Source organism: Suncus etruscus, chromosome 12 (assembly GCF_024139225.1).
Source record: "Suncus etruscus isolate mSunEtr1 chromosome 12, mSunEtr1.pri.cur, whole genome shotgun sequence".
Taxonomy (NCBI): domain Eukaryota; kingdom Metazoa; phylum Chordata; class Mammalia; order Eulipotyphla; family Soricidae; genus Suncus; species Suncus etruscus.
In genome coordinates, this window is record NC_064859.1 from 20,898,686 (window position 1) to 20,921,526 (window position 22,841).

At 53.6% G+C, this 22,841-nt stretch overlaps 2 protein-coding genes across 3 annotated transcripts in view; both read left to right on the forward strand.

The window, feature by feature from the left end:
• Positions 1-1,367: 1,367 nt before the first annotated feature.
• Positions 1,368-12,879, forward strand: PROM2 (prominin 2). Its single transcript, XM_049785046.1, has 23 exons — positions 1,368-1,750; positions 2,210-2,259; positions 2,733-2,935; positions 3,026-3,146; positions 3,343-3,406; positions 3,526-3,615; positions 3,818-4,017; positions 4,248-4,322; positions 4,972-5,035; positions 5,193-5,352; positions 5,620-5,772; positions 6,452-6,575; positions 6,967-7,058; positions 7,168-7,252; positions 8,894-9,040; positions 9,533-9,604; positions 10,883-10,975; positions 11,094-11,147; positions 11,340-11,420; positions 11,588-11,656; positions 12,285-12,374; positions 12,478-12,584; positions 12,810-12,879. The coding sequence occupies exons 1-23, from the start codon at positions 1,504-1,506 to the stop codon at positions 12,871-12,873; spliced, it is 2,505 nt and encodes an 834-aa protein (XP_049641003.1). The 5' UTR covers positions 1,368-1,503; the 3' UTR covers positions 12,874-12,879.
• Positions 12,880-22,415: 9,536 nt separating this feature from the next.
• The window catches only part of KCNIP3 (potassium voltage-gated channel interacting protein 3), a 74,625-nt gene continuing 74,199 nt past the window's right edge, over positions 22,416-22,841 (forward strand). Inside the window, exon 1 of one of the 2 annotated variants that reach the window (XM_049785096.1) lies at positions 22,416-22,560. In XM_049785096.1, coding sequence (XP_049641053.1) covers positions 22,546-22,560 — 15 coding nt within the window. In that variant the 5' untranslated portion in view covers positions 22,416-22,545. The remainder of the gene's footprint in view (positions 22,561-22,841) is intronic. The other variant, XM_049785095.1, reaches the window with a different exon arrangement.

Genomic DNA, 22,841 nt, shown 5'->3' on the forward strand with positions numbered 1-22,841 from the left:
GCTGCCTCAAGCTCAAGAAGACAGTCCCCAGTCCTCACACCTCTCTTCATTCTGAGGTTGGGCCTTCATGGGCTGTGCTAGCTCTGCTCATCCCTCAAACCCCCAGATGTCAGGATCCCCCTAGTTAATCCTCACCACAGTATGATACTCATCTCTGAGTCACCCTTTGATGGGGTCGACTTCCTGTCTGTACCCCGTTATTAGCCAGACCATTCCTTCTCTGACTGTGTATGTTTGTCTAGCTGCTAGCAGATAACTGTGAAAGAGCTATGGGAAGGCCAGGACTCTGGCATGGGCCTGGCCTTGCCTCCAATGCCAGGTACTTATTTAGTACAATCACAAATCTCTACCCCCCTCACACACACACCCAAGCCAGAGCTGAGCTTGAGATCAGGGCCCTATAGACTCAGCTCCTTTTTTCCAGGACTCTCAGCCTATTGCCATGGAAACCCATAAACTTCTATTACTTCTGTGAAGTCAAAGAGCATGTTCATTGCACAGAAGTGAAGATGTACAGATGAGCGAAAGAGAGACCAACAGCCTGTCGCAGCCCAGATGTTGGCTGTTTTATGCGTTCAGTGCTCCTTCTGTCAAGAGAATCAGCCACAGCACGGGCTGCTGCATCGTGCTTGCCTTTCAGGTGCAAACAACCAGCTCCACTGACTTCCCTCACCACTGCCCAGCCTGTCCGCTTCTTCAGGCTGACTAGCTGAGCTGTTTTCCGGTATTGCAAACAATCCTTGACTATCTTCCATCCACTTTTCAATATCTCCTCTTGCCCTGCTCAGGATGTACATTGTCTGGGTATTCGGCCCACAGCCAAGACAGGATAGATACATGAGCAGACACATCTCTGGGTACATCCTTGCTTTCCTTTAGCTCAGCCAGTGCCTGGCAGAGAAGAGACATTGCTGGGCCGAAGGACACACCTTTGCCCATCCCAGAATTCCCCCTGGGAGTCACTCTGCTTTAAGCCATGGGACTCTGCTCTGGATTGGCCTAGCACAGGCTCAGGCAAGGACAGCCACAGGCCCAGGAGGTGACTGGGAGAGGAGCCAGGATCCTGGCCCTTGGGCCAGAGCTTCATCCTACGGCTGCTGTCCCAGATTAAACTTCTGGGTCTGGGCAGGGACCAGAAAGTTCGAAATTGGCCATTCTGCACGCCCAGATCTACCGGAGTGAGTGCAAGGATCTGGGGACTCTCTGGAGAGAGAATTGGGCTCCAGCCTCAGACCCAGGCTCAGCAGGCAGGTCTGGCCTAGGCCCCCACCCCTCCCCTTCCCACGCGCTCTGCTCTGCTCCGCTCCCTTGCTCTGCTTGCTCTCTGCTTGCTCGCTCGGGGCGCTCGCCCAGGGAGCATGGGGAGCCCCAACCTGTCGGGCCGGTTTTGAGTGGCTGGAAGGCGGTGCTGAAGGATGCACTACCGGGCCGGTGCTGGATCTGCGCTTTTGGTGGTCTGAGCCTGGTTCCTCCCGCCCCCAAACCCGCCTGCCCGCCGACCCCATGCCGTGCGCGCCAGGCCTCTTGGCGCCCTTGTTGGGCCTGGCCCTGGGCTTGACCCTGAGCCTGCCTGGAGCTGGAGCCGCTGCAGATTGCGGGTCCTTGGGCCCTGCTGAGCGCCTGCCCTTCAGCTCCGTGGCCCGGGCTCGGTGGCTGGCACCCCGAGTCCGTGCGTCGGGACCCCTGGACGTGCTCTACAGTTCGGCGCGCGGTTTCCTTGGCATAGTGCAGCGGAATCCCTTCCCAGCCGGTGAGTCGCCCCTACCAGAGGCCCGGGCAGGTGGGGGACCTGGCAGCCCCTGATCCATCGCAGGGGCTGCCACCAGTTCCATCAGGCACCAGGTGACAGGGGCACTCTCCCCACACCCTTCCTCCTTCCCGAAGACCCTGGACATCCTTTTAGGTCTACAGGATCGGCCTTCCTGTGTGACCTTGGGCAAACCCCTTTGCACCAGCCAGTCTTTCTCTCAAAGCAGAGGCCCGGGGGTGTGGTGAGGGCCCGTAGAATCCCAGCCCACCTGTCCCGTCTCGAGATGAGAGGTGTCCCCACAGGCCAGGTGGACTCTGCTTTTCACCCAGTCTAGCACAAAGTTCTCTCCACCCACCCAAGGCTCCAGAGCAGGTTTCGGGGTCAGGCCTCCCTTCCGGCTTTCTCCCCCCAGAAGTGGGAGGGCTGGGGAGACAAGGTCCTGCTTTCCTCTTTACCCAGAGCTGGTGAAGTTGATGCTGAATAAGCCGGAGTCTGTAAAGGAGGATGAGGTGAGCTGCTCAGGAGGGAGGGAGATCAGGGACCATTCAGGGTTGAAAAGAGAGGTTGAATGGCGCCGGGCGGGTGCTTGCCTCACATACTTGACCATCCAGGGTTCGATTCCAGGCATCCCAAAAGGTCCCAGAGGCCACTAGGAGAGATTCCGAGCATGGTTGGGCATGCTCCCAGATCCAGAAAAAGGAGAGAGAAAAGTGTAGGTTTTTCCTGAGTGGGTCTCCCATCTCCCTTCTGCTCCTGCCGAGAACCATTCTGGGTTCCAGCTCCAGCTGGACAGGGCTGGACAGGCGGGGTCTCCGGGAGCTCTGATTCCACCGTGCTTGCAACCTGTTAAATAATAATGAGGCCATTAAGGTGCCAAGACATAGGTGCCAGCTGCTGGCACCTACTGGGTCTCTAGAGTGGTGGCGGGGGCAGGTCTGGGGTTCAGGACTGTCTCCCATGCCATGCCGGCTCCATTTCCCAGGTATTGCGGTACCAGGCTGGCTACGTGGCATGTGCGGCCATCGCCATCCTTTACCTGTTGGCGATGCCCAGTGCGGGGCTGTGTTTCTGCTGCTGCCGCTGCCGCCGCCACTGCGGGGGGCGCGTGAAGTCGGAGCATAAGGCCTTGGCACGCGAGCGTGGGGCCCTGGGGACCTTCTTGCTGCTGACCACCCTGGTGCTGCTGTGAGTGGCGCTCGGGCAGGGGTAGGGGTGCGGGAGAGGCCCTCCAGGCTGTCCAGGGCCACCTGCCAGCCCCTCCATCCTCCCCCGTAGGGTCGGCGTCGCCTGCGCCTTTGCCACAAACCAGCGCGTGCACCAATACACGGGCCCCAGCCTGGAGGCTGTGCCTGAGACTCTGCTCAGCCTCCGCGGCCTGGTCTCTGATGTCCCCCAGGTGAGAGTCGAACCAATGCACCTTTGTGTTAGGGAAGGACTTCCCGCACTGCACAGATAGCCCCGCTGGAGAGTCGCTGCAATGCCAGCGCCAGTGCTAGGCGCGCGGGGTGTCTGAGCTCCTAGATTGTAAGTGGGTGCTAACCGGGTTTGCTAGAAGGTAAGAAGAGCTGCCACGGGGCTCTGTGTTTGCTTAGGAACTGCAAGCGGTAGCAGAGCAGTTTTCCTTGCCCCAGAAGCGTATCCTGGAGGACCTGGATGGTGAGGCTCACTGATTGCTTGTGGATACCCTTCTTGGGAACTCCCTGGCAGAGGGCAATGGCCCAGCTGGGCTGCAGGAAGCCTGGTACCCCAGCCCTGCCTCGCCCTGTGCTCTTCAGGTATTGGCCTGAACATTGGCACCTCCATCCATGCCCAGCTCAGGAGCACTGTGGAGCAGACACTGACCTCAGTGCAGAATGTGGGCAAAGGTGAGTGGACCCCAGGGTGGGGAGACAGGTGTCCACACCCAGCCTGTCAACCCAGTCCTGGGTCGCTTTTTGCTGCCTCCCTGAGCCCACCATGACTTCCCCAGGCTTGTATACCAGGATCCACAGCCTCCCTGCCCAGATTCGGGTCGAACATGCCAGCTGGTGGCTACCCCATTGCTCAGTAAGGGAGTGGGTCTCTCAGCCCTGCAGGTGTCTGTGGATCACCTCCGGGTGCTGAACACTACCTTGGAAGAGCTGCGACAGGGCCAGAGTGTCCTGAAGCCGACTGTGCAGGAGTTCCAGGAGCAGCTACTGGCCTTGCTTCAGGAACCCCGCTGCCAGGGCTGTGAAGGGGCCCTGAGTCAGGCCCACGCCCTGGAGCTAGGAGCAGACTTCAACCAGGTACAGGCCCAGATGCTCTTCCTTGGCCTTTTCCTCTTTCCTCTCCACTCACAGAAAGGGCTTCCTGGCTTTGAGGCAAAAGCTCCTCACAACACTCCATGAGCACAAACTCTTGTGTGACATAGGGACATGGAGAGATCAAAGGCCCCTGCCTCCCATTTTACACTGGGCTCCTTGGGTTCCCTCTCAGGCCCCTCCACAGACACTCATAACCTGCTTCAACTTCACAGGTACCCACCGTGGATGATGCCCTCCACCGACTCCAGGGTGTTCCCAAGGCCAACTTCTCCGCCATGGTAGAGGAAGTGAGTAGTGCCCTTTCTAGCTGAGATCCTCCAGCCTCATCCACCAAGCATCTCAATCTTTCTGGTGGGTGCTCTGCTTCTGCCTGACACCTGGACCATCATGTTCTTTGAGGACTGGGCTAGGCTGAATACTTATGGACTGCTGTAGTCACAGACCACAGTTCAGACAAAAGAGAGGGGACCCCAATGGGCTAGAACCAAACTAGCAGGAGGCCCCCTTGGGGGGAGATTAGCTTGTAAGGAGGAGTATTGTGAGTCAGCAATGTGAACTAGGTCCTGGAAAATGCCAGAGGTGGGGAAATGGTGAGCTAGTGGTACTTGATGGCTGAGCTGGAAGGTTCCAGTAGCAAGGAAGTGACAGTTAAAGTGGATAGAGCAAGTTGGAGCTGGACAGTTGTCAGCAGGTCCCAAACAGCCTGGCTAAGATGGCAGGAAAGGGACTGCTGGAGTCAAGGAGAGGTGATGGGGTGGGACGTAGCAAGGCTGGCTGAGTGGGGTCTGTCTGAATTGGCCAGAGGGGAAAATAAGCCACTACCTGAGAGATCCAAGGGGTATCTGGTTCCCTCTTCCCAGAGCTGGGATCAGGAGGGGAGGCCCTGCAGTTGGGCTGGGAGAGGGGAGACAGCCCAACTCTGCTTGATTGTGGCAGGAGAACAGTACCTTCAATGCCCTCCCGCTCCTGACAGCCCTCCATATGGTTGATCGAGTCCAAGGTGAGGCCTGCTCTGTGAGCCCTCGGCCCTTCCAAAGAGGCGGGGTGAGGAGGGAGGTGGTCTACCAGACTGGGATCTATGTGTGCCTTATGCCCATCCCCTGTTCCCTGGGCCCCTGGGCGCCTTCCCTATCCCTGAGCCCCTCTGCTTTGAGCAGAGCTGAAGAAGGTGGTGAAGGAGCAACCTGAAGGGCTGAACTTTCTGGCTGAGGGCTTCCCAGGCTGGGATGCCTCCACTCGCTGGAGCCAAGCACTGGAGGACGTGGAGCAGCGGAGCCGTCCCTACCTGAAGGAGGTTGAGAGATACGAGAGATACAGGTGCTCAGAAGCCCTCAGCCATGTAGCCTTCCTTCCCTGATTCCTGCCAAGTCGTATATAGCTTTGGCCTTCACTGAACATGGCCCCTCACTCCTTGACTCTGTGGCCCCACCTTAGCTGACAGCCCTAAGACAGGGACAGGTAGCAAGTGTGGGTCTCAGAGATCATCCCTCCCATGCTCGTGTTTGTCCTTTGTGCTAGGTCTGTGGGAGAGCCCTGGGTCCCCCGCTGCCTCCCTGGTCAGTGACATGAGCCCTTCTGTGGCAGGTGGATCCTGGGCTGTGTGCTATGCTCCGTGGTCCTGCTTGTGGTCGTGTGTAACCTGCTGGGCCTCAGCCTGGGCATCTGGGGGCTATCAGCCAGGGAGGATCCCAGTCACGTGGAAGCCAGGGGCGAGGCTGGAGCCCGATTTCTTCTGGTGTAAGCAGAGCTGCAGGGGTACAGGCCACACTGGGAGGGTGCACCCCATCCATGTCCCTCCACACCTGTTCATACACCTATCCCACAGCTGCTCACATGGCTGTGGACAGCTGCTCGTATGGTGCTGCCCTGAGTTCTGGCTCTGACAGCCTCTTGTGGCTGGGCTAGTTGCTAATTTGTCTGGACCTTGGTGACTTTGTGTGTCTCAATGCATTGGGCTGGAGTGTATCGGTCCTTTTGGTAACAACTGTGTCTTGAACGTGGCACATTTCTCTCTTGAGTCCAGCCAAGGCCTCTAAAGCCCTCTCAACCCCACTGCTAGGAAGCAACCACTAGCAGGAATACATTCCAACTGACAATCCCCCCAGCCTGGAATCCTGCGGGGGCTCTGCCTCAATCTCAAAGGAGCCCTTCAAGCCAGCAGCTCTGGTCTGACTCCAGCCACCTGCTTGAGACTGTCTGTTGGACCCCTGGGTTGCTTCCTCCTGGTTCCTGCATCAAATAGTACACAACCTTGCCCGCAGGGTACCAGGACACAGGGAGAGGGCGAGGGTGCAGGAGGTGGGAGAGCCAGTCAGCCCTCTGGGTTCTCTGCTGACCCTTAGAACTCCAGGAGGGGTATGCTCTGGGCCACCGTCTCCCACTCTCCATGCTCAACCCTTGTTCTCTTACTTCCCAGGGGCGTGGGCCTCAGCTTTTTCTTCGCAGCACCCCTCATCCTGCTGGTTTTAATTACCTTCCTTGTGGGAGGCAATGTTCAGACACTGCTGTGCCGCAGCTGGGAGAGTGGGGAGCTCTATGAGGTGAGTCCCCACTCTCTCCTGCCAGGGGTGGGGAGCAAGGCGGGTGAAGGAAATGGGCACTGGGAAGGAAAGAGGGCCAAGGCCAAGCAAAGGAATGAGCAGGCCCGAAATCCAGACTCTGCTGTTAGATAAGAGACAGCGAGAGCCTGAGGAGGGTCCTCAACCCTCAGCCTCTGCTCCCTCAGCATGGCCCTCAGGAGCTGTGTCCCTGCCCAGCACCAAGGGCAGTGTCAGGGATGTCTGAAGCTCAAGGCAGCTTTGTGCACAGATCACTGGACCCTGGTCAGAGCTGGAGCAGAGAGGGCAGCCAAAGGCCAGTAGGGCTGGCAATGCCTTTCCCCTGCCTCCCAGCCCTGGCCAGACTCCATCTTTTCTTCACTCATCTCCTCAGTTTGCAGACACACCAGGAAATTTGCCCCCATCCATGAACTTGACCCACCTTCTTGGCCTGAAAAAGAACATCAGCATTCTCCTGGCCTACGAGTGAGTGGGCAACACCCAAGCCAAGGGTGCTCGAGGTGGGCAAAGATGTCTAGGCCACTAGGTGACATCCATGCCACCTGCTCTTTCTCGCCTCAATACCTGCCCACAGGCAGTGCCGGGAAGGGGCTGCTCTCTGGAAGGTTCTACAGCTCAATGACTCCTATGACTTGGAGAAGCACCTGGATATCAGCCAGGTGAGGGGAACTTCTGGAAGGCAGTGGAAATCCTGGATGCAGACTCCTTCCTCCTTACCTTGCATCCAGGGAGGAACCATCCTGGAGCCCTGGATGTCTGGAGGAGTGAGCAAGGTCCTCCTACAGATGCTTAGGGCCTGGCCCGGGGCAGAGCCCTAGGGAAGGTTCCAGGGTGGGTACGGACCTGGAGGTGGTGATGCTCTGGGCACTGCCCTCCAGGAAAGGGCACACTTGGATGGAAGCCAGGAGGCAGTGCTGGTGACAGTGAGAGGACTGAGTGTGGTTACCCAGGGCAGGCCTATGTGGGAGTGCTGCGATTGTGGAGGCATGACTAGAGAGTGGGTCTAGGGTGGTAATGTGGTGATAAGAAGAGGGCTCATCCCAGGTCCCTTCCCAAGCTCACAGGACTGGTAGGAATAGCAGGATTCAGGCCAGAATTGGAGGAAGATGCCAAGAGCAGAATGATTTCCCTAGAGGGGAGGGACAGTTCTCAAAGGGTGTGTGGTCACCTTAAAGCACCTTAAAGCATCATGCTTTTCTCCTGGTTGGTGACAGGTGGGCTACCAGTTGCAGTGACCTGGAGCTGGTCCCAAGAACACCCCCACTCCTCTCCCTGCCACTTCCTCCAAATCAGCACTAGAACTTTCTAGAAACCTCTATCAAGATGTTCTCCCCACTTGCCCCAAAGTAGCACAGACTGGGCGTTGGGCTGCAAATCCAGTTTCTCCTTCAAGCCTACCTGGGCCCAGGGCACCACTGAGTGAGAGCCCAACCCCAACCCTGGCACAGAGGGGTCCAGGCATCAGAAGGACCCTGGGTCCTGGGAGATGTTGCTGTCCTGGGGCCAAACATGACCTTTAAAGTCCTAGTCTGCTGCTCTTTAAATACTTGACCTGTACCTGCCAAATAAGGAACAGATGCTGCAGAGATATTAAGACCTAGTGTATGTTCAGGAACAGAAGGTTCTGTCTGCTCAAACATCTCCAGCTGTAAGACCCTTGTTCCCTGCTGGAAGAGGGTTTCATGGCAAGAGCAGAACTGGCACACACATGACCTCTGTTCTCTAACTTGCTGCTAAACCCTGGGCAAGTGAGGCTGCCTCTCTGGCCTTAAATTCTCATTTGTGCAGCATTGAAGCTGAAGGTCTTGCTCCTCTTCACTCTCCCAATGAGACTCATTAAATGCAGAGGCCTCTCTCTTCAGATGGTAGTCCATCTCGAAAGTGCTGCAACCTTCATGTGTTCACTCATTCAATCATTTTTGCATTCAACAAACTTGAACAATGGCCTCCTACCCTCCCACCCTGGGGCTTCTGCTCTGTGGTTCTGCCCAGACCTGACAGACAAGCCACTGTGCTCCTAGGTGGGGTTGTGTGTGTGGCAATACACACACACACACACACACACACACACACACACACACACACACACACCAAGCAGCAGGTGTGATGTGCTGACATGTCAGGCCAGGGCATGTGGTAGAGGTAAGGCAAAGCTGCCTTTTCTCATCATGGGACTTTGGGGGTTCATGTGACCATTCACTGCTGGAGAGGTCACACTCAGGCAGCAGGAGATCTGCACTGGTCGGCTGGGAGAGGAACCTAGGGACCTGGCCACCCCTGACCTGTGTGTCCCACCACAGTACACCACCAAACTGAAGCAGGACTTACAAAACCTCAAGTTGGACAGTCAGAAACTGGATGTGCTGAGCCCAGATGCCCGCCAGGACCTAAAGGCCCTGCACGACAGTGGGATTGAGAAAATCCAGTACCCCCGTTTCCATGGCCAAGTAAGTGGTCTGGGAGCCTAAGGAAGGCCTCACTTCTCTCTTGTTCCCACCTCCCCACCACCCCTCACTTCCTGTGCCTGTTTGTGGACTGCCTTCCTGGTGAAAGTGTTCTAGACTCAGGCCCCCTTATCTGTCCTGCTGCTGCCCCCGTTGACCTGACACAGGTTAGATCTTGTAGTCGGTGTTCTTGGTCCTGAACACTGCCGTGAGTTGCTCAGGGATGTGGCCCCTGTACATAACACAGAAGGTGCCTCTTTTTATTCCTTTTGGTGGGCAGGGGTGCCACACCATCAGTGCTTGGGGAACCACTACTGGATAGACCCAGACTCCGTCCCCTGCAAAGCACATACTCCTCTAAGCCACCTCTCCCTGGACCGAGGACATCACTGTATCCCCTCCTATCCTGTCTGATGAGTTCCCTCCCAGTCCAATCACTGTGACTGCAGTGGGCAGTTCTGAAAAGCTGGTTCTCACTTTTTCCTCTGTCCTCAGCTCCAGAAGCCAGTGGTGAACACAGATGTGGTGAAGCTGGCCCAGGAGCTGGACAGACTGGCACAGGCTCAGGTGAGAAAGCAGCAGATAAACCTGGGAGATGGGTTGGGACAGCAGTGATGGGAGGGGCAACATCAAAGGTATGGGACAGAGAGTCACACCAATGAGGGCTGATGCTCTCAGCCTAGTGGCTGGGTTTAAGAAATTTTCAGTATCAGTGCTGAGTCAAGCTTTGCCCCAGTTATCTGTGTGGCCTCAAGCTAATCATTCAACCTCTGTGGGCCTCTAAGTACATATGCCTGAAGAATTTGTATTACAGGTCTGATGAGGCCAGAGATGGAGCAGATACTGTGGTGTTCCTCTCCAGGACCTAAGCCATTGCTGAATATCATTTGACATTTCTAAAGATTATGAGTTTTGGGGCTAGAGCAGTGGTGCAGCGGTAGGGCATTTGCCTTGCACGCAGCTGACGTAGGACAGACCGTGGTTTGATCCCCGGGCTTCCCATATGGTCTCCCAAGCCAGGAGCGATTTCTGAGCACATAGCCAGGAGTAATCCCTGAGCAAAACAAAAACAAAACAAAAGATTATGAGTTTAAACTGGTGATATTATAGGATAATATATTGGGGTACAGACGTTAAATTCTCAAACCCCAGTTTGATCCCTGTCAATATATGTCCCTCAGGTGGCCCCTGAGCAGCACCATATCCTCAGGCCTTACTCTTGACCCAACCAGTCTGGCAGGCCGGATGTCTCAGGGAGGAATGCCACCAAAACAAAACAAAACAAAACAAAACAAAATTCCTGGACACAAGTCAGAGTCCTATGGCTTTAGTGGAAGCCTCATTCCCCAGACCCGAGGGATTGGGAAACATGAGTCTAGTAGCAAGGCTGAATGGGAAATTATCAACATAAGGTTAGTTTCAGGAGCTTCCACCACATGCTAACTGCAAGCAGGCAAAGGGCACCGGTAGGCAGACAGGCTAGCTGTGATATTGAAACCGAAAGAGGATGCTCTGACCCAAGGTCTTTATTGGGAAGAGAGGATAGAGAACAGGTAGGAATACTTAATCTGCAATTAAGTACTGAAATCCAGAGGTACTTCCCAACCAAGTGGGCCAGGCACATGCAAAGAAGAATTATCCTGAGTAAAGTAAAAAACAGTTACTTCAACATACAGCCAAGCCAGCTCAGACACAGGCTTCTTTGAAGTAGGATTCATCACAAATTCTGTGATGGCCTTAGGGGTACTGAGGAACTCTGAACCCTGTTGGTCCAGGAGCCTCAGGTTCTGTCTGGTCATTGAAGATGAGGCAGGTGTGCTGCTGACAACCTGTATCTGCCCACAGAGAGACAGAGATCTGCAGGAGCAGCTGCAGAAAAAGGCACAAGGTCTAAGACACCTCCACCAACAGAAAGTCCTCTCTCAGCAGAGCCTCATGGTAAGGTCCAGGGGAGGTTGGGAGCTGGGCTGAATGTGAGCCAGGAGAGGGAAAAGAATGGAACCCCCTCCTTTCGTGTCCTTCTATCTCTTCAGCAACTCCAATCTCTTCTCCATAGGTCAAGCTCAACCTCAGTGTCACTGCCCTGGAGTTCTCTGCCCCCCTTCTCCAGGTGGCTGCTGGGAAGGGATATGGGGGGCAGAAGAGGGAGGAAGGTGATATGTGTCCTTGGGGCTTTACCTCAACTGTGCCTTGCTCTGGCTGGGGCAGGGGGAAAAGAGGAGTGGGTGTGAATGCTGAGGACTGGCCTTGGTGGCCATGCTGAGCACAAGTCAGAGTCCTGAGATAAGAGCTTCCCTCCCAGGAAAAGGCTGCACAGGTGCTGGACATGGCCACTCATCTCTCAAAAGAACTGCCTGCTTGGACTAACCGGATCGTGAAGAGTGTGAGTGAGGCCCTGAGCTGGGCAAGGGGACACTGCAAGCAGAGGGCTGATAGGACAAGGCTCCTACACTTTCCTGCCCCCCACGTGCTCTTGTCCAAATGGTCACAGCTTAGGGGCCTGGGGTGTCATTCCGGGCTTCCTTCCAACCAGGCATCCCCTCTTTTCAGGAAAGTGAATGTTTCCTAGCCCGAGAAGCAAGCTACTTATCACAGTACCTGGACTGGGTGAGAGAGGAGGTGAGTAGGGTGCAGATAACAGCCCGTGGCCTCTGCCTTTCATCTGCTCTGCCCTTCTCCACCTGCCCCTCAGCCCCCAAGGGTGCCCGACACCTTCAAGACTAAACCCAAGTTCCTGACCTTGTCATGTCAATCCCAGCTCTGCTGTCCCTCTGCTATGCCCTCCTCTGAGTCTGGCTATGAGCTGGGCTCTGGGACATGTGAACCCCCCATGTCTGGCCTCTGGCCCTGCACTTGAGCTCAACCAGTCCTCTCAGCCCCAGCACCCTTGCACATCCTGCAGGCATCAGCTTGTATAAGCCTCTGGCCTTGCTGGGCAGGCAGGGCCTTCAGTGATTGTCTGTGCCATGTTCACAGCTCACAGGTAGTCTCTCTGGGGCAGCAGTGACCCAACAGGCACCAACAGGGCAGTTAAAAGAAAGGATATGATGAGGCTAAGCCATTCAGCCCATGTATTCTCGACCCTCCCTGTAGCACATGTATGTCCTTGTCCCCCATCCCCCTGGATAGTGGCTCCTAGAGGTGCCTGGGCCCAACCATGTCCTGAACACCTCTCCGTGTGTGCAGAGTGCCTCAGTGTTCTATGCACCTACTCATAGACCTGCCGTGTGTTCCTCTGACCCCTCAGGTGACTCAGCACATTGCCACCTGCCAGCCCCTGTCTGGGGCTCTGGACAACGGCCGTGTGATTGTCTGTGACATGTTGGCTGCTCCCTGGGTAAGTGCTCAGCTGTGACATCTCTGCTCTAGAAGCTTTCCCATGGCCCTGTCTGAGTAGGGGAAGCCAAGGCTCCTGAGACTGAACCTGCTCCCAATTCCAGAATGCCTTCTGGTTCTGCCTGGCCTGGTGCACCTTCTTCCTGATCCCCAGCATCATCTTCGCTGTCAAGACCTCCAAATACTTCCGGCCCATCCGCAAACGGCTCAGGTGAGACTCCTGCCAGGCAGGACCAGGGTAGGGAACAACAGGACCTGGAGCAGGAGTCTTGGCCAGGCTCCCCTCGATTCCTTCTGGCAGAGGTGGGCTTGTACCTGCAGAACTCCAGATCAGAGCTAGAGCTTCTGGAGTCAGTCCTCAGCCAGGCAAGGGGAGTTGGAAGCTGGTGACCCTGGCAAGGTCAGCCTAGTATTCACTCACTCTGTCCATGACCAGCTCCACCAGCTCAGAAGAGACGCAGCTCTTCCATATTCCCCGTGTCACCTCTCTGAAGCTATAGACCTCAGTGTGGTGAGTGTCCCTCACCCTCTCAGTCCTTGGAGTGGGGTGGTGGTGGAAAGAACAACTGGGGTCAGGGACTCTAACGCCTAGAAGGAAGGACTTGGAGGGTCTGGGTATCGGGCCTGCAGGTGTGAGTCCCCCTCTGTTTTCCATAACAGGGGTCTTTTCCCATCTCACCTGGCCCCTCCTGCACCAGAGCCTCTTCCATACCTGCCCCCAGAACTGTGGCTGACATCTAGGCACTTGGAGCCCAGAGGCCTGGTCCTTTTGCACCCCATCCTTCATCCTCAGAAGCACACCTCGCTTCAGCAACCTCCACTCCCTGCTCAGCACCAGGAAGGACCTGTCCTCAACTTGAGGGACCCCTCACCTGCTCCTTGCCCCTTACCTGCATCAAGCCACTCCAGACTTCATTCCCCAGGGTGACCCTTTGGCCCTACAGCCCCTTGGCTCCCCCCTGAGACCTTTACTGGCTCCACTGTCGGTCCCCAGGGCTCTTCCCATTTTACCAGGCAAAACTACCGAGCTGGCCATGTGCCCCCTTATCCTGGATCCAGGCCTACTGCAGACTCTGTCTCGTGGCCCCTTCGTCATGGACAGGAACCTTCCCCAGGACTCAGTGTGAACTCCTGTTCGCTCCCACGCCCCACCCCAAGGAATCAGGAACATCTGTGTGTGGGCTGAACTATCAGCCTGCATGCAACAGGAAATCAGTGCTGCAACTCCTGACACCTCTCCAGGACTAGTCCCCATGAAGGCACAGGACCTCTATCCAGAATGGGCTCCCCTGGCCCTGCCACCTGGAAGGCAGCTTCTCTGCACCCACCAGCTTTCCCAGGGGTCTCTGGTGAGCCTTTTCACATGGCCCTTCTTCCTGCTTCATGAGGAGGAGCCCTGGGTTCATCTCAGGCCCATCTGCTGTCCTCTCTGCTTACTGGATTTTGAGTTCCAAAAATGGGCAAGAGAAGGTGAAAGAAGAGGAGCCGAAGAGGATTCAAATCCATTCTAGTGTTCCCACTTTCTTAAGTCTTACCTTGGGTTGTCGACAACCGAGTTCTAGGCTGGGCCTTGTATACAGCTAGTGTTTAAGTAATGTTTAGAACAGGGAGATGTTTAGAACATGTGTGACCCGCATGTGCCTCTGGCCATGGTACACAGAGATTGCCCAGGCAGCCTGTTAGACAAGAACCGGGGTGCACCCTGGAACGAGGCACACCTGTCTCATATCCTGGCTCAATCTGTGTTAGCTGGGACACCTCGATCTCATTTTCTTTCATTATGAAATGGGGAGACTAGTCTAGTCTTCTTATATGAAGAATTGTGGGAAACTCTTGGCTGAGGCCTATCACTTCAGATAAATGCTCTGGTATTGCTTGTTTATGCCAAGGGCGGGGCTGGGGCTGGCAGGCAGAGGGTAGAGGGAGATGAAGGCCTCATTCAAGGATGCAAAGCCCTTCAAAGTTGTAGTTGGTTCAACTATGGGGAGGGGTGTATGTCTCTGCTCAATTGTATTTTAGAAACCAGCTGCAAAGTTGCTACCAGGAATTAGCATTCCTACTTTTGTGTGCGGACTCTCACTTTTGTGATCATCACACAAGTGCTACCTTATGGATTGTTCCAGAGAAGATTTGTCTTATTTCTCAACTGTTCCTATGTGCACAGGAATTGTAATGAAATTGATCAAATGAAAAAGAGATTAAAAACTTTTTCAATTCTCTGTCAGAATGTTGCATCTTCTTTTATACATTTAAGTCCATTAAGTGTAGGCATTTTAAAGTTCAAGTGTTTCTTCTTTCAGGTCTCTGAGTCTATGTCTAATATCTTTGTTTGCTTTGGTTTTGTAAATTTTGTGCCTTCTCCTGACATAGTCAGCCAGTTTGGTTGAGTGTGCACATTATTTCTGAAAATCTGTGTAGGTTTTTCCCCACAAGGATCATGCCCACATCAGGATGGTTTCAAGAACTGAGTAGAGGAGCTGGAGAGATAGCATGGAGGTAGGGCATTTGCATTGCATGCAGAAAGACGGTGGTTCGAATCCTGACATCCCATATGGTCCCCCGAGCCCGCCAGGAGTTATTTCTGAGCGTAGAGCCAGGAATAACCCCTGAGTGCTGCCGGGTGTGACCCAAAAAAAGAATTGAGTAGAGTAACTGCCCTTGAAGGGCTGGTTCAATGTGTTTGTTTTTTCAGGAAGCAAAACCTGCCAGGGTTTCAGCAGAAGGACAGATGCTTTGCCAGGCACCTCTCCAGGGGAGCCCCAACTCTACCTCCTTAGTTCGAGAGAGCATTACCAATTCTGTTTGGTATCTTCTGGGCCCAGTGTTATCAATTCCATCCAGTGTCTTAGGAGCTAGCAATCTAACAGGATGGTTCTCTGGGTGAAGCTTATCTTGGTCCCATTATTCTTCATGGCTTCATTTGCACACCACCCTTCTTTTCAATTCAGCTCTACCATCTACAAGGTTAAGGGGTGTTACTCAGTGGTAGAGCATTTGCTCTGCATATATGAGGCCCTGTGTTTAATCCCCAATACTGTCCCCCAAATTGCTTTAAGGGATGGAGAGGGGCCAGAGTGACAGTACAGCAGGTAGGTATTTGCCTTGCATGTGTCTTACTCTGATTCAATACCTGGCATCCCATATGGTCCCTGAGCCTGCCAGGAATAATTCCTGAGTGCAGAGCCAGAAATAAGCCTTTGAGCACTGCCAGTAATAGCTCCAAAACAAACAAATAGAAAAGGTGGAGAGATGATTCATCAGGCTGAGCAAATTCTTTGCATGCATGATTCAGATTTAGCCCTCAAAACCACATGGTCCCCATTACCTCTAAGAGTGACCCCTGAGCACTGAACTTAGAGCAGCCCCCAACACTACTAGTGTGGCCCCAAACCCCAAGTAAATAAATGAGTACAGACATATTTTGAGCAGCCTTTCAGATATCTTCAGTTGAGAAGTTAACCCAAATCTCTCAACCCACTATCAGTGGTAGTACTGAAGTTGCATAGAAAACTATTTTCACTCTGTAATGCTCAGAAATCTTAGCTCTATCCCATGATCTTTGACTTTTTAAAGGAACTCTTTCAGAGAGAAGATCCCTGTTGGCTCATTTCTTGGAAACAGAGATGGCTCTTGTCAGGTGACAGAGAGAGAAAAAATAGCTAGAGCGAAAAATACATATTTTCTTGTTTTTAAAATGCTGGGATCCAAAAATACACATGCTACTTGAAGTGTGAAAAAAATTAAAATTTCTTGGTCACATTCTCATGATGTTCCCTGAAGAGGGTGGGAGCCATGGTCCATCTCATGTGGAGTAACAATGCCTGAGAAGTTATAAGGCCATACCCAATGTCAAGTTGAAGGCCAGTCCAGTGATACATCAAGGTCTGTCCTCGCAACCCTGGTCTCCTGTCCTGTGCCCTGCCTGTCCCCATTCCTTATGTATGTGTGGAAAGGAGGCTGGGTTTCCAAGTATGTGTCTTTCTGTCCCTGAGCAGAAGAAAGGACAAATGGGAAGCCTGGCCATCTTAGAGCAAAGGTCCCAGAGCATTGAATTGCAGCTTTTACCCACAGAACTGCTGGGTGGATGGGCCAGAGTCAGAACAGTGGGGACTGTACAGCCATGCATGACAGTGACCCAGGTTTGCTCTCTGGCATTACATAGGATACCCTGATCCCCTCCAGGAGTGACTGATGAGCACAGCAAGGAGTAAGATCAGAGCACCACCTTTACTACCCCCCAAATAAAAATCTATTGTTTTGTGTCATGAATTGAGGGGGAAAATAAAAATGAACGGTACAGGACCAAACAGCTATATGAACATTGAGTGGAAATAAAAAAGGATCAGACTTAAACACCAAACTCAAAGTCAACAACAACAGAATCGATACCTTATCTAAAAACAAGCTATATGCAGAGGGAAATAGATACACTAGCATTCCAGGGAGGCAAAGGAAGGAGATATGGGACACATGCTTGGAAAAGGGGTGGAGGGAGGACAACCCTGGTAGTGGGAATGGTCCTGATTCATTGTCACTGTGTGCCTTAAATATTACTGTGAAAGATTTGTTGTTCACTTTTGGTCACAATAAAAATTATTAAAAAAAAAAAAAAAAGGAACTGCCTTGGGGAAAAGATGTCCCAGGGACTGGTTGGGGCAGTTCTGATGGGCTCCAGGACACTGTGGAAAGGGCTACTCAACCTCATCCCTGGGGAACAGGAAGCTCTATAGGGAGCCAGATTCTCCCTCACAGTCTTGGCATAAGCACAGCCATCTTGTAGCAAACTGCCATTTTCTAACAGGCCTGTCCTTTAGTTGAATTGTGTATGTGTCAACTGGCCATGAGTTGACGCAGGTCAAAAGAACCATAAGGTCACACTCTTCTGGCTCAGGAAGCTCAGACCTATACATAGAGCATTTGGTGTGATAATAGGATGTTCCTCAGGAAACTTGTATTCAATTAACAGGCAAACCTTTTGAGCTGCATGATGACAAATGCTTGCTTGACAAATGTTTGCATTGTCCCCTCCTCCCTTTGTGTAAAAACTATATAAGTCATGGTATTTTAAAAATAAATCGACGCTGGGGCCCGGCGGTGGCGCTAGAGGTAAGGTGCCTGCCTTGCCTGCGCTAGCCTTGGACGGACCGCGGTTCGATCCCTCAGTGTCCCATATGGTCCCCCAAGCCAGGAGCAACTTCTGAGCGCATAGCCAGGAGTAACCCCTGAGCGTCACCGGGTGTGGCCCAAAAACCAAAAAAAAAAAAAATAAATAAATCGACGCCATAATCAGAATCCTTAGTGGTCCCCTTTTTCCCACCCATTTCCTTTTCAGGTGCAGATCCTTTCCATGACCACGAATAAACTGAAGCTGCTGGCCGGCACAAAGCTCTTTCATGGTGCTCTGAGCACAAGCTGGAAGCCTGCAGGCATTACAGTGTTGATGTAGGGATGAGGAAACAAGCAGAGAGTTGGTCCAGAACAGCCAAATCAGAGAAATCACTCACTAATGTTGGGAGGCAATCAGGTCCAATTCTTGGGGTGGGGCTAAAGCCCTGCTCTGGGGGCCATAGGCTGTGCCCCTCTTCTCAGACACTGACACCCATAGCTCCCTATAATTTGCTCCTAGGCTTGTGAGAGCCAGAGACAGAGGTAGGAGTAGTGGGGGGTGGGGACACTATTGGTGTCCCTGGGCCATCCCTGGGCCCCATATCCTTCCTGGTGCCTCATGGATGTGCCGCCCTTGAAAGGGGGGGTCCGTTATCTTGCACACACACAGTGCCGTAGCTTCCAGGTGAAGAAGGTGAGGTGCAGACCACCTTGATTTCAGCTGCCCACTAGAAAGGGATGATTTCAGCCTCTGAACTTCACCAGTGGAGTGGGCCCAGGATCCAGGTACTAAGGATGGAACTGGGGGGTACAGAATAAATGAGGCTTTATTATTTATTTTGTTTGGGGGCCACACCTAATGGTACTCAGGGCTTGCTCCTAAGTGTACTCAAGAACCACTCCTGAAGTTGTCCACATGTAGGACAAGTGCTCTGCCCACTATAGTATCTCTCTGGCCACAGAAGAGAGTTATCTTTAAGGATTTTGGTTTGGAGGTCACACTCAAAAACACTCAGGGATCACTCCTGGTTCTGCACTCAGAAATCACTCCTGACAGGCTGGGAATTTGGGGGATCAAACTGTGTCAGCTACATGGAAGGCAAATGCCCTACCTTTTGTGCTATCATTCAGGCCTCCAGAAGGGAATTTTAAAGAAGGTCCTTGGAAATCATCCCAACTCCTCTGAGTTCGAGGGAGAGCTCAGGGCTTAAGGCCACCAGCAAAGTCTACAGGGCAGGAAACTGTAGCTCTGCCGAGCTGTATGCTGAAAGAAAATAACCAGGACAGCCCAGGAAGCTGTGAGCTGCCCACCTTCTTAGTCATTGGTTTGTGTGACAGAGCAGCACAAGGCTGTTCCCCACCTCTAGCAAATCCAAGACAGTCCCACTCAGTCCCCAGCGACACCCCAGGCAGATCAAAGAAGGGTCTCATGAGCTGAGTCATGGTGGAGCCACCAGGCAGTTTCAGCGTCTGCCTAGTGTCCACCCAGCAGGAGAGGGGCTGAAAAGATTTCAGAGTCTAGGAGATAGGTGGATCTCTCAGTATCATGACTGTGGGGTCCATGTGATGGCACCCCAAGGATACTAGAGAGTGTGGAGGCAGTGGAGAGTATTATTTACTACAGGTTTCCCCAACTTTTGTGATGAGGGGGAGACAGCTTCCAGCCAGAAAGTTTCTCATAGGCCCACCTGAACCACTGACATTTTCACACTCTCCTCTCGCTCACTCTTATTTGCTTCATTTTTAGGTCCCCATGTATCCAGGGACCCAAGCCTGGCACCCTGAATAACTCATAGGGCCTAAGGAGAAGACTTGTGTCAATAGCCCACGGAGTCAGGTTGGGTGCCAGGAGGAGGATGTGAGCCAGGAGTTCACATTCAGAAAACTCCAGGATTCATGGTAAAGAGTGGATGAGCCACCATGAAGATGTTCCCACTGCCACCTCAAATTTTCCCACAAGAAAATTTACCTCTGTCCAGGCTCAACCTTGTTTTTCCCCATCTTACCCCCATGCCCATACTACCCCACCCTGAGGGAACACACAACTGAAACCCCTTTTTCTGAGGAGACTATGGCCCACAGATGGTCACCTCGTGGCCATCTGGGCCTTCTCTGACCCTGATGCATCAGAGATTCTCTGGAAACTCCCAGAGGTCAGAGGTGCACTTTCAGGCATACTCGGGCCCATGTCAGGCTCTGTTCCCTTTCAATACCGATGTCTCTGTCTCAAGGACCCACCTGCAGGCTCTGGGAAAAAGTGTGAGGGCCTAGTAAAGAGAGAGAGAGAGAGAGAGAGAGAGAGAGAGAGAGAGAGAGAGAGAGAGAGAGAGAGAGAGAGAGAGAGAGAGAGAGCATGTGTGTGTGTGTCCCAAATCTCACTTCCTGAGGGACCCCTCAGGGTGAAGGTGCCTGAAGCCCAGGGCCTCAGAGACCTGGCACCCTGGCAGTGTGAGGGGGCAGCTGTCTTATTTCATGCAGTGGGAAGTTCTGGTGATCAAAGAATCTCTCCAGAGGTCAGCCTGGCATGGGGTAGATAGGAATCTCTGGCCCTCTTCTGGCCTGGCCAGTGACTGACAAGTATCCAAGTGAACATGGGGGAGCAGGCAGATGAAGCGCCTTCACTCTGAGGTGTGAGGCACAGGCTGTTGAAATTGTCCTACCCCAGTCCCCTGTGAGGAGCCTCTCATCCTCTGTGGAGTGAGGCAGCAGCCTGGGAAAAGAGCCTGACAGGGCTCTCATAGGGAGCTAGACTGTTCAGGAGGCCCCCTGGGCCCCTGGATTCCCCATGGCTGTAAGAGGTACTCTCATCATTCCAGGGCACTGCCTTGCCAGAAGCGGGATGGAGACAGGTCTGGAAGGGTAGCAGGCCTGGACCCACAGGGCACCATGCCACACCCCATACCCCACAATACCACACTACACACACTGAACCCCATATCTCACCACACCACACTCTGCCACATACCACCCACATCATAATACCCCATATCCTATCCCATTCCACATCCCAACCCATCCCGCTCCACATTTATCCCACTAGATCCCACACCATGCCACACCCAGACCACATTATACCACGCTGTACCCATATCACATCATATACCGCTCTATACCAAACACCACCATCTGCTACAAACCACAGAAACTATACCACGCGTCACACCACTCAATTCTACACTCCACACATTGCACCCCAAGATAGCACCCACACACGCTACCACACCATATGCCACACCACCTACCAACTCGAACCACACATACCGCACACCAGACTACATCACATCACACCACACCACATCATGGTGCTGCCTCCTCTCCAGAAACAAGCAGGTTTCTCAGAGGTTCAACTTTTCCTTCTCTAGAGTGTGCAAGTGGGAGCCAATCAGTTAGCTCAAAACCCCAGGAGAGTGGCAGGAAGTGTTCTGCCAGGAGGAGGGTATCTCAGGCTTCTGTTGCCATGGGAACCATTGTCACAGGCTGGCTTCTCGGTGCAGAGAAGGAAAACTTGGCACAGGTTTTGGCCCCTGACTTTTGGGTGATTTCCCTGGGATCTACCAAATGTTCTCCAGAGGGGCAAGCAGGGGCCCCTTCCTAGGAATGCCTAGGCACTCCCAGACTTCTCACCTCACTGACCTCTCTCCCCAGGAGACAAAGGGAGCTCTCTCAGCTATGCTGAGTGTGGTCCCAAATGCAGATCCAAAATGGGATGGATCCAAAATGAGATAGACAAGCCCAGGAAGGACAGGCTCCAGGCCTCAGACTCTGGGGGAGTCTTCACACCACAGCACTCAGTTGGCACAAAGAGGTAGTCAAGGGCAGAAGAAGCTGTGCCAAGTCCTATGTGCACTGCTCAGGGATATGGCCGGGTGGCAGTTCCTGTCTCCAGGTGGCCTCATCACAGGCCATGTGTATCCCACACCCTGACAGGATGCTTCAGCCCCAGAGGAGACCAGAGATGCTGTGGGCAGAGACTCGAGGGGACACCTGTGCAGCCCCTCTTCATGGAAATCTCTGAAGCTCACCCGACTCCATGAGATGGGGCCAGCGAGAGCGGCGGGAGCAGAGGCCCCTAGAAGGCCACCATTGCCCTGCCCCAGCTGGGCAGGAGCTCTGCAGGGTCCTCTGAAATTTGGGGACCAGAATGTGTGTGCACACAATTATGCAGGGGTATGTGCGTGAGTTGTGCATGTGTGTACATGATTGTGTGTGGATGTGTGCACTTGATTGCGTGTGAGTGTATGCACAGGTATCTTACTGGGTGTGTTGGGGAGAGAGATGAGTGGAACCCAGAGAGGTTCTGGATGAGAGGCACAGGGAGGAGACCAGGAGGGCAGGACTGAGAACCATTTACACTTGCTGGGCGAGGCAAAGAAGAGGAAAGAAAATATGCAAAACTGGGAGAGCGCAAATGTGGGGGAGATGAATGGGGGAGGGAAAGCAGGGATGTGAGAGACAGACAGAGAGGAAGAGAGAGGAAGGGAGAGTGGGAGAGAGAGAAGAAGAGAGAGAAAGAGGGGGAGAGAGAAGAAGGAAGAGAGAGAGGGAGAGAGAGGAGAGAGGGAGAGAGACTAAGAGAGATAGGGAGAGAGGGGGGCGAGGGAGAGAGAGAAGAAGGGAGATAAAGAGGGGAGAGAGAAGAAGGGAGAGAGGGATAGAAAGAAGGAGAGACAGGGAAAGAGGGGGAGGGAGAGAGAGGAAGGGAGAGAAAGAGGAGGAAAGAGAAGATGGGAGAAAGGGCAAGAGAGAGGGATAGAGAGAATGAAAGAGAGGGAGAGAAACATGGAAAGAGAAGGAGAGAGACAGGGAGAGAGAGAAGGAGAGGGAGAGAGAGCTAGGGAGAGAGGGAGAGAGAGCTAAGTAGAGACGGGGAGAGAGAAAGCAGAAGGGGCGGAGCGGGTAGAAGCAGTCGAGGAGGGTGGGCAGGGGGCGGGAGAGGAGCCTCCACGGTAACAATTACGTCTGGCCCAAGCAAACATGAGGCAGCTGCCAGCACAGGCCAGTGGTGCTGTTCCTCAGGGCCTCGGAGGAGCCAGGAGGCTGGCAGCAGTTTTGTGTGGGGGACCAGGATGCAAAGAACCAAGGTAAGTGCTGGCTGGTGCGGTGCTGCTGGGCTGGTGCAAGGGCTCTAGGGGCTGGCTGGGTCAGGGAGCCTTCGGGAACCTCCTTTGACTCATCCTCTAAAGCTGGTGTTTGGAAAGTAAGAGTTGGGGTGTCCGGTCAGAGGCTGAACTCCAGCGGGTTTTTGGTGTTTGCAGAAGGGAAACTGGCTGAGGAGGTGCTGGAGATGGGGGCAGGTACCTGGGAGCTGGGGGAAGGTGGGGTACTAGGAGGGAGGGAGAGAGAAAGGGAGGGAGGCAATGTC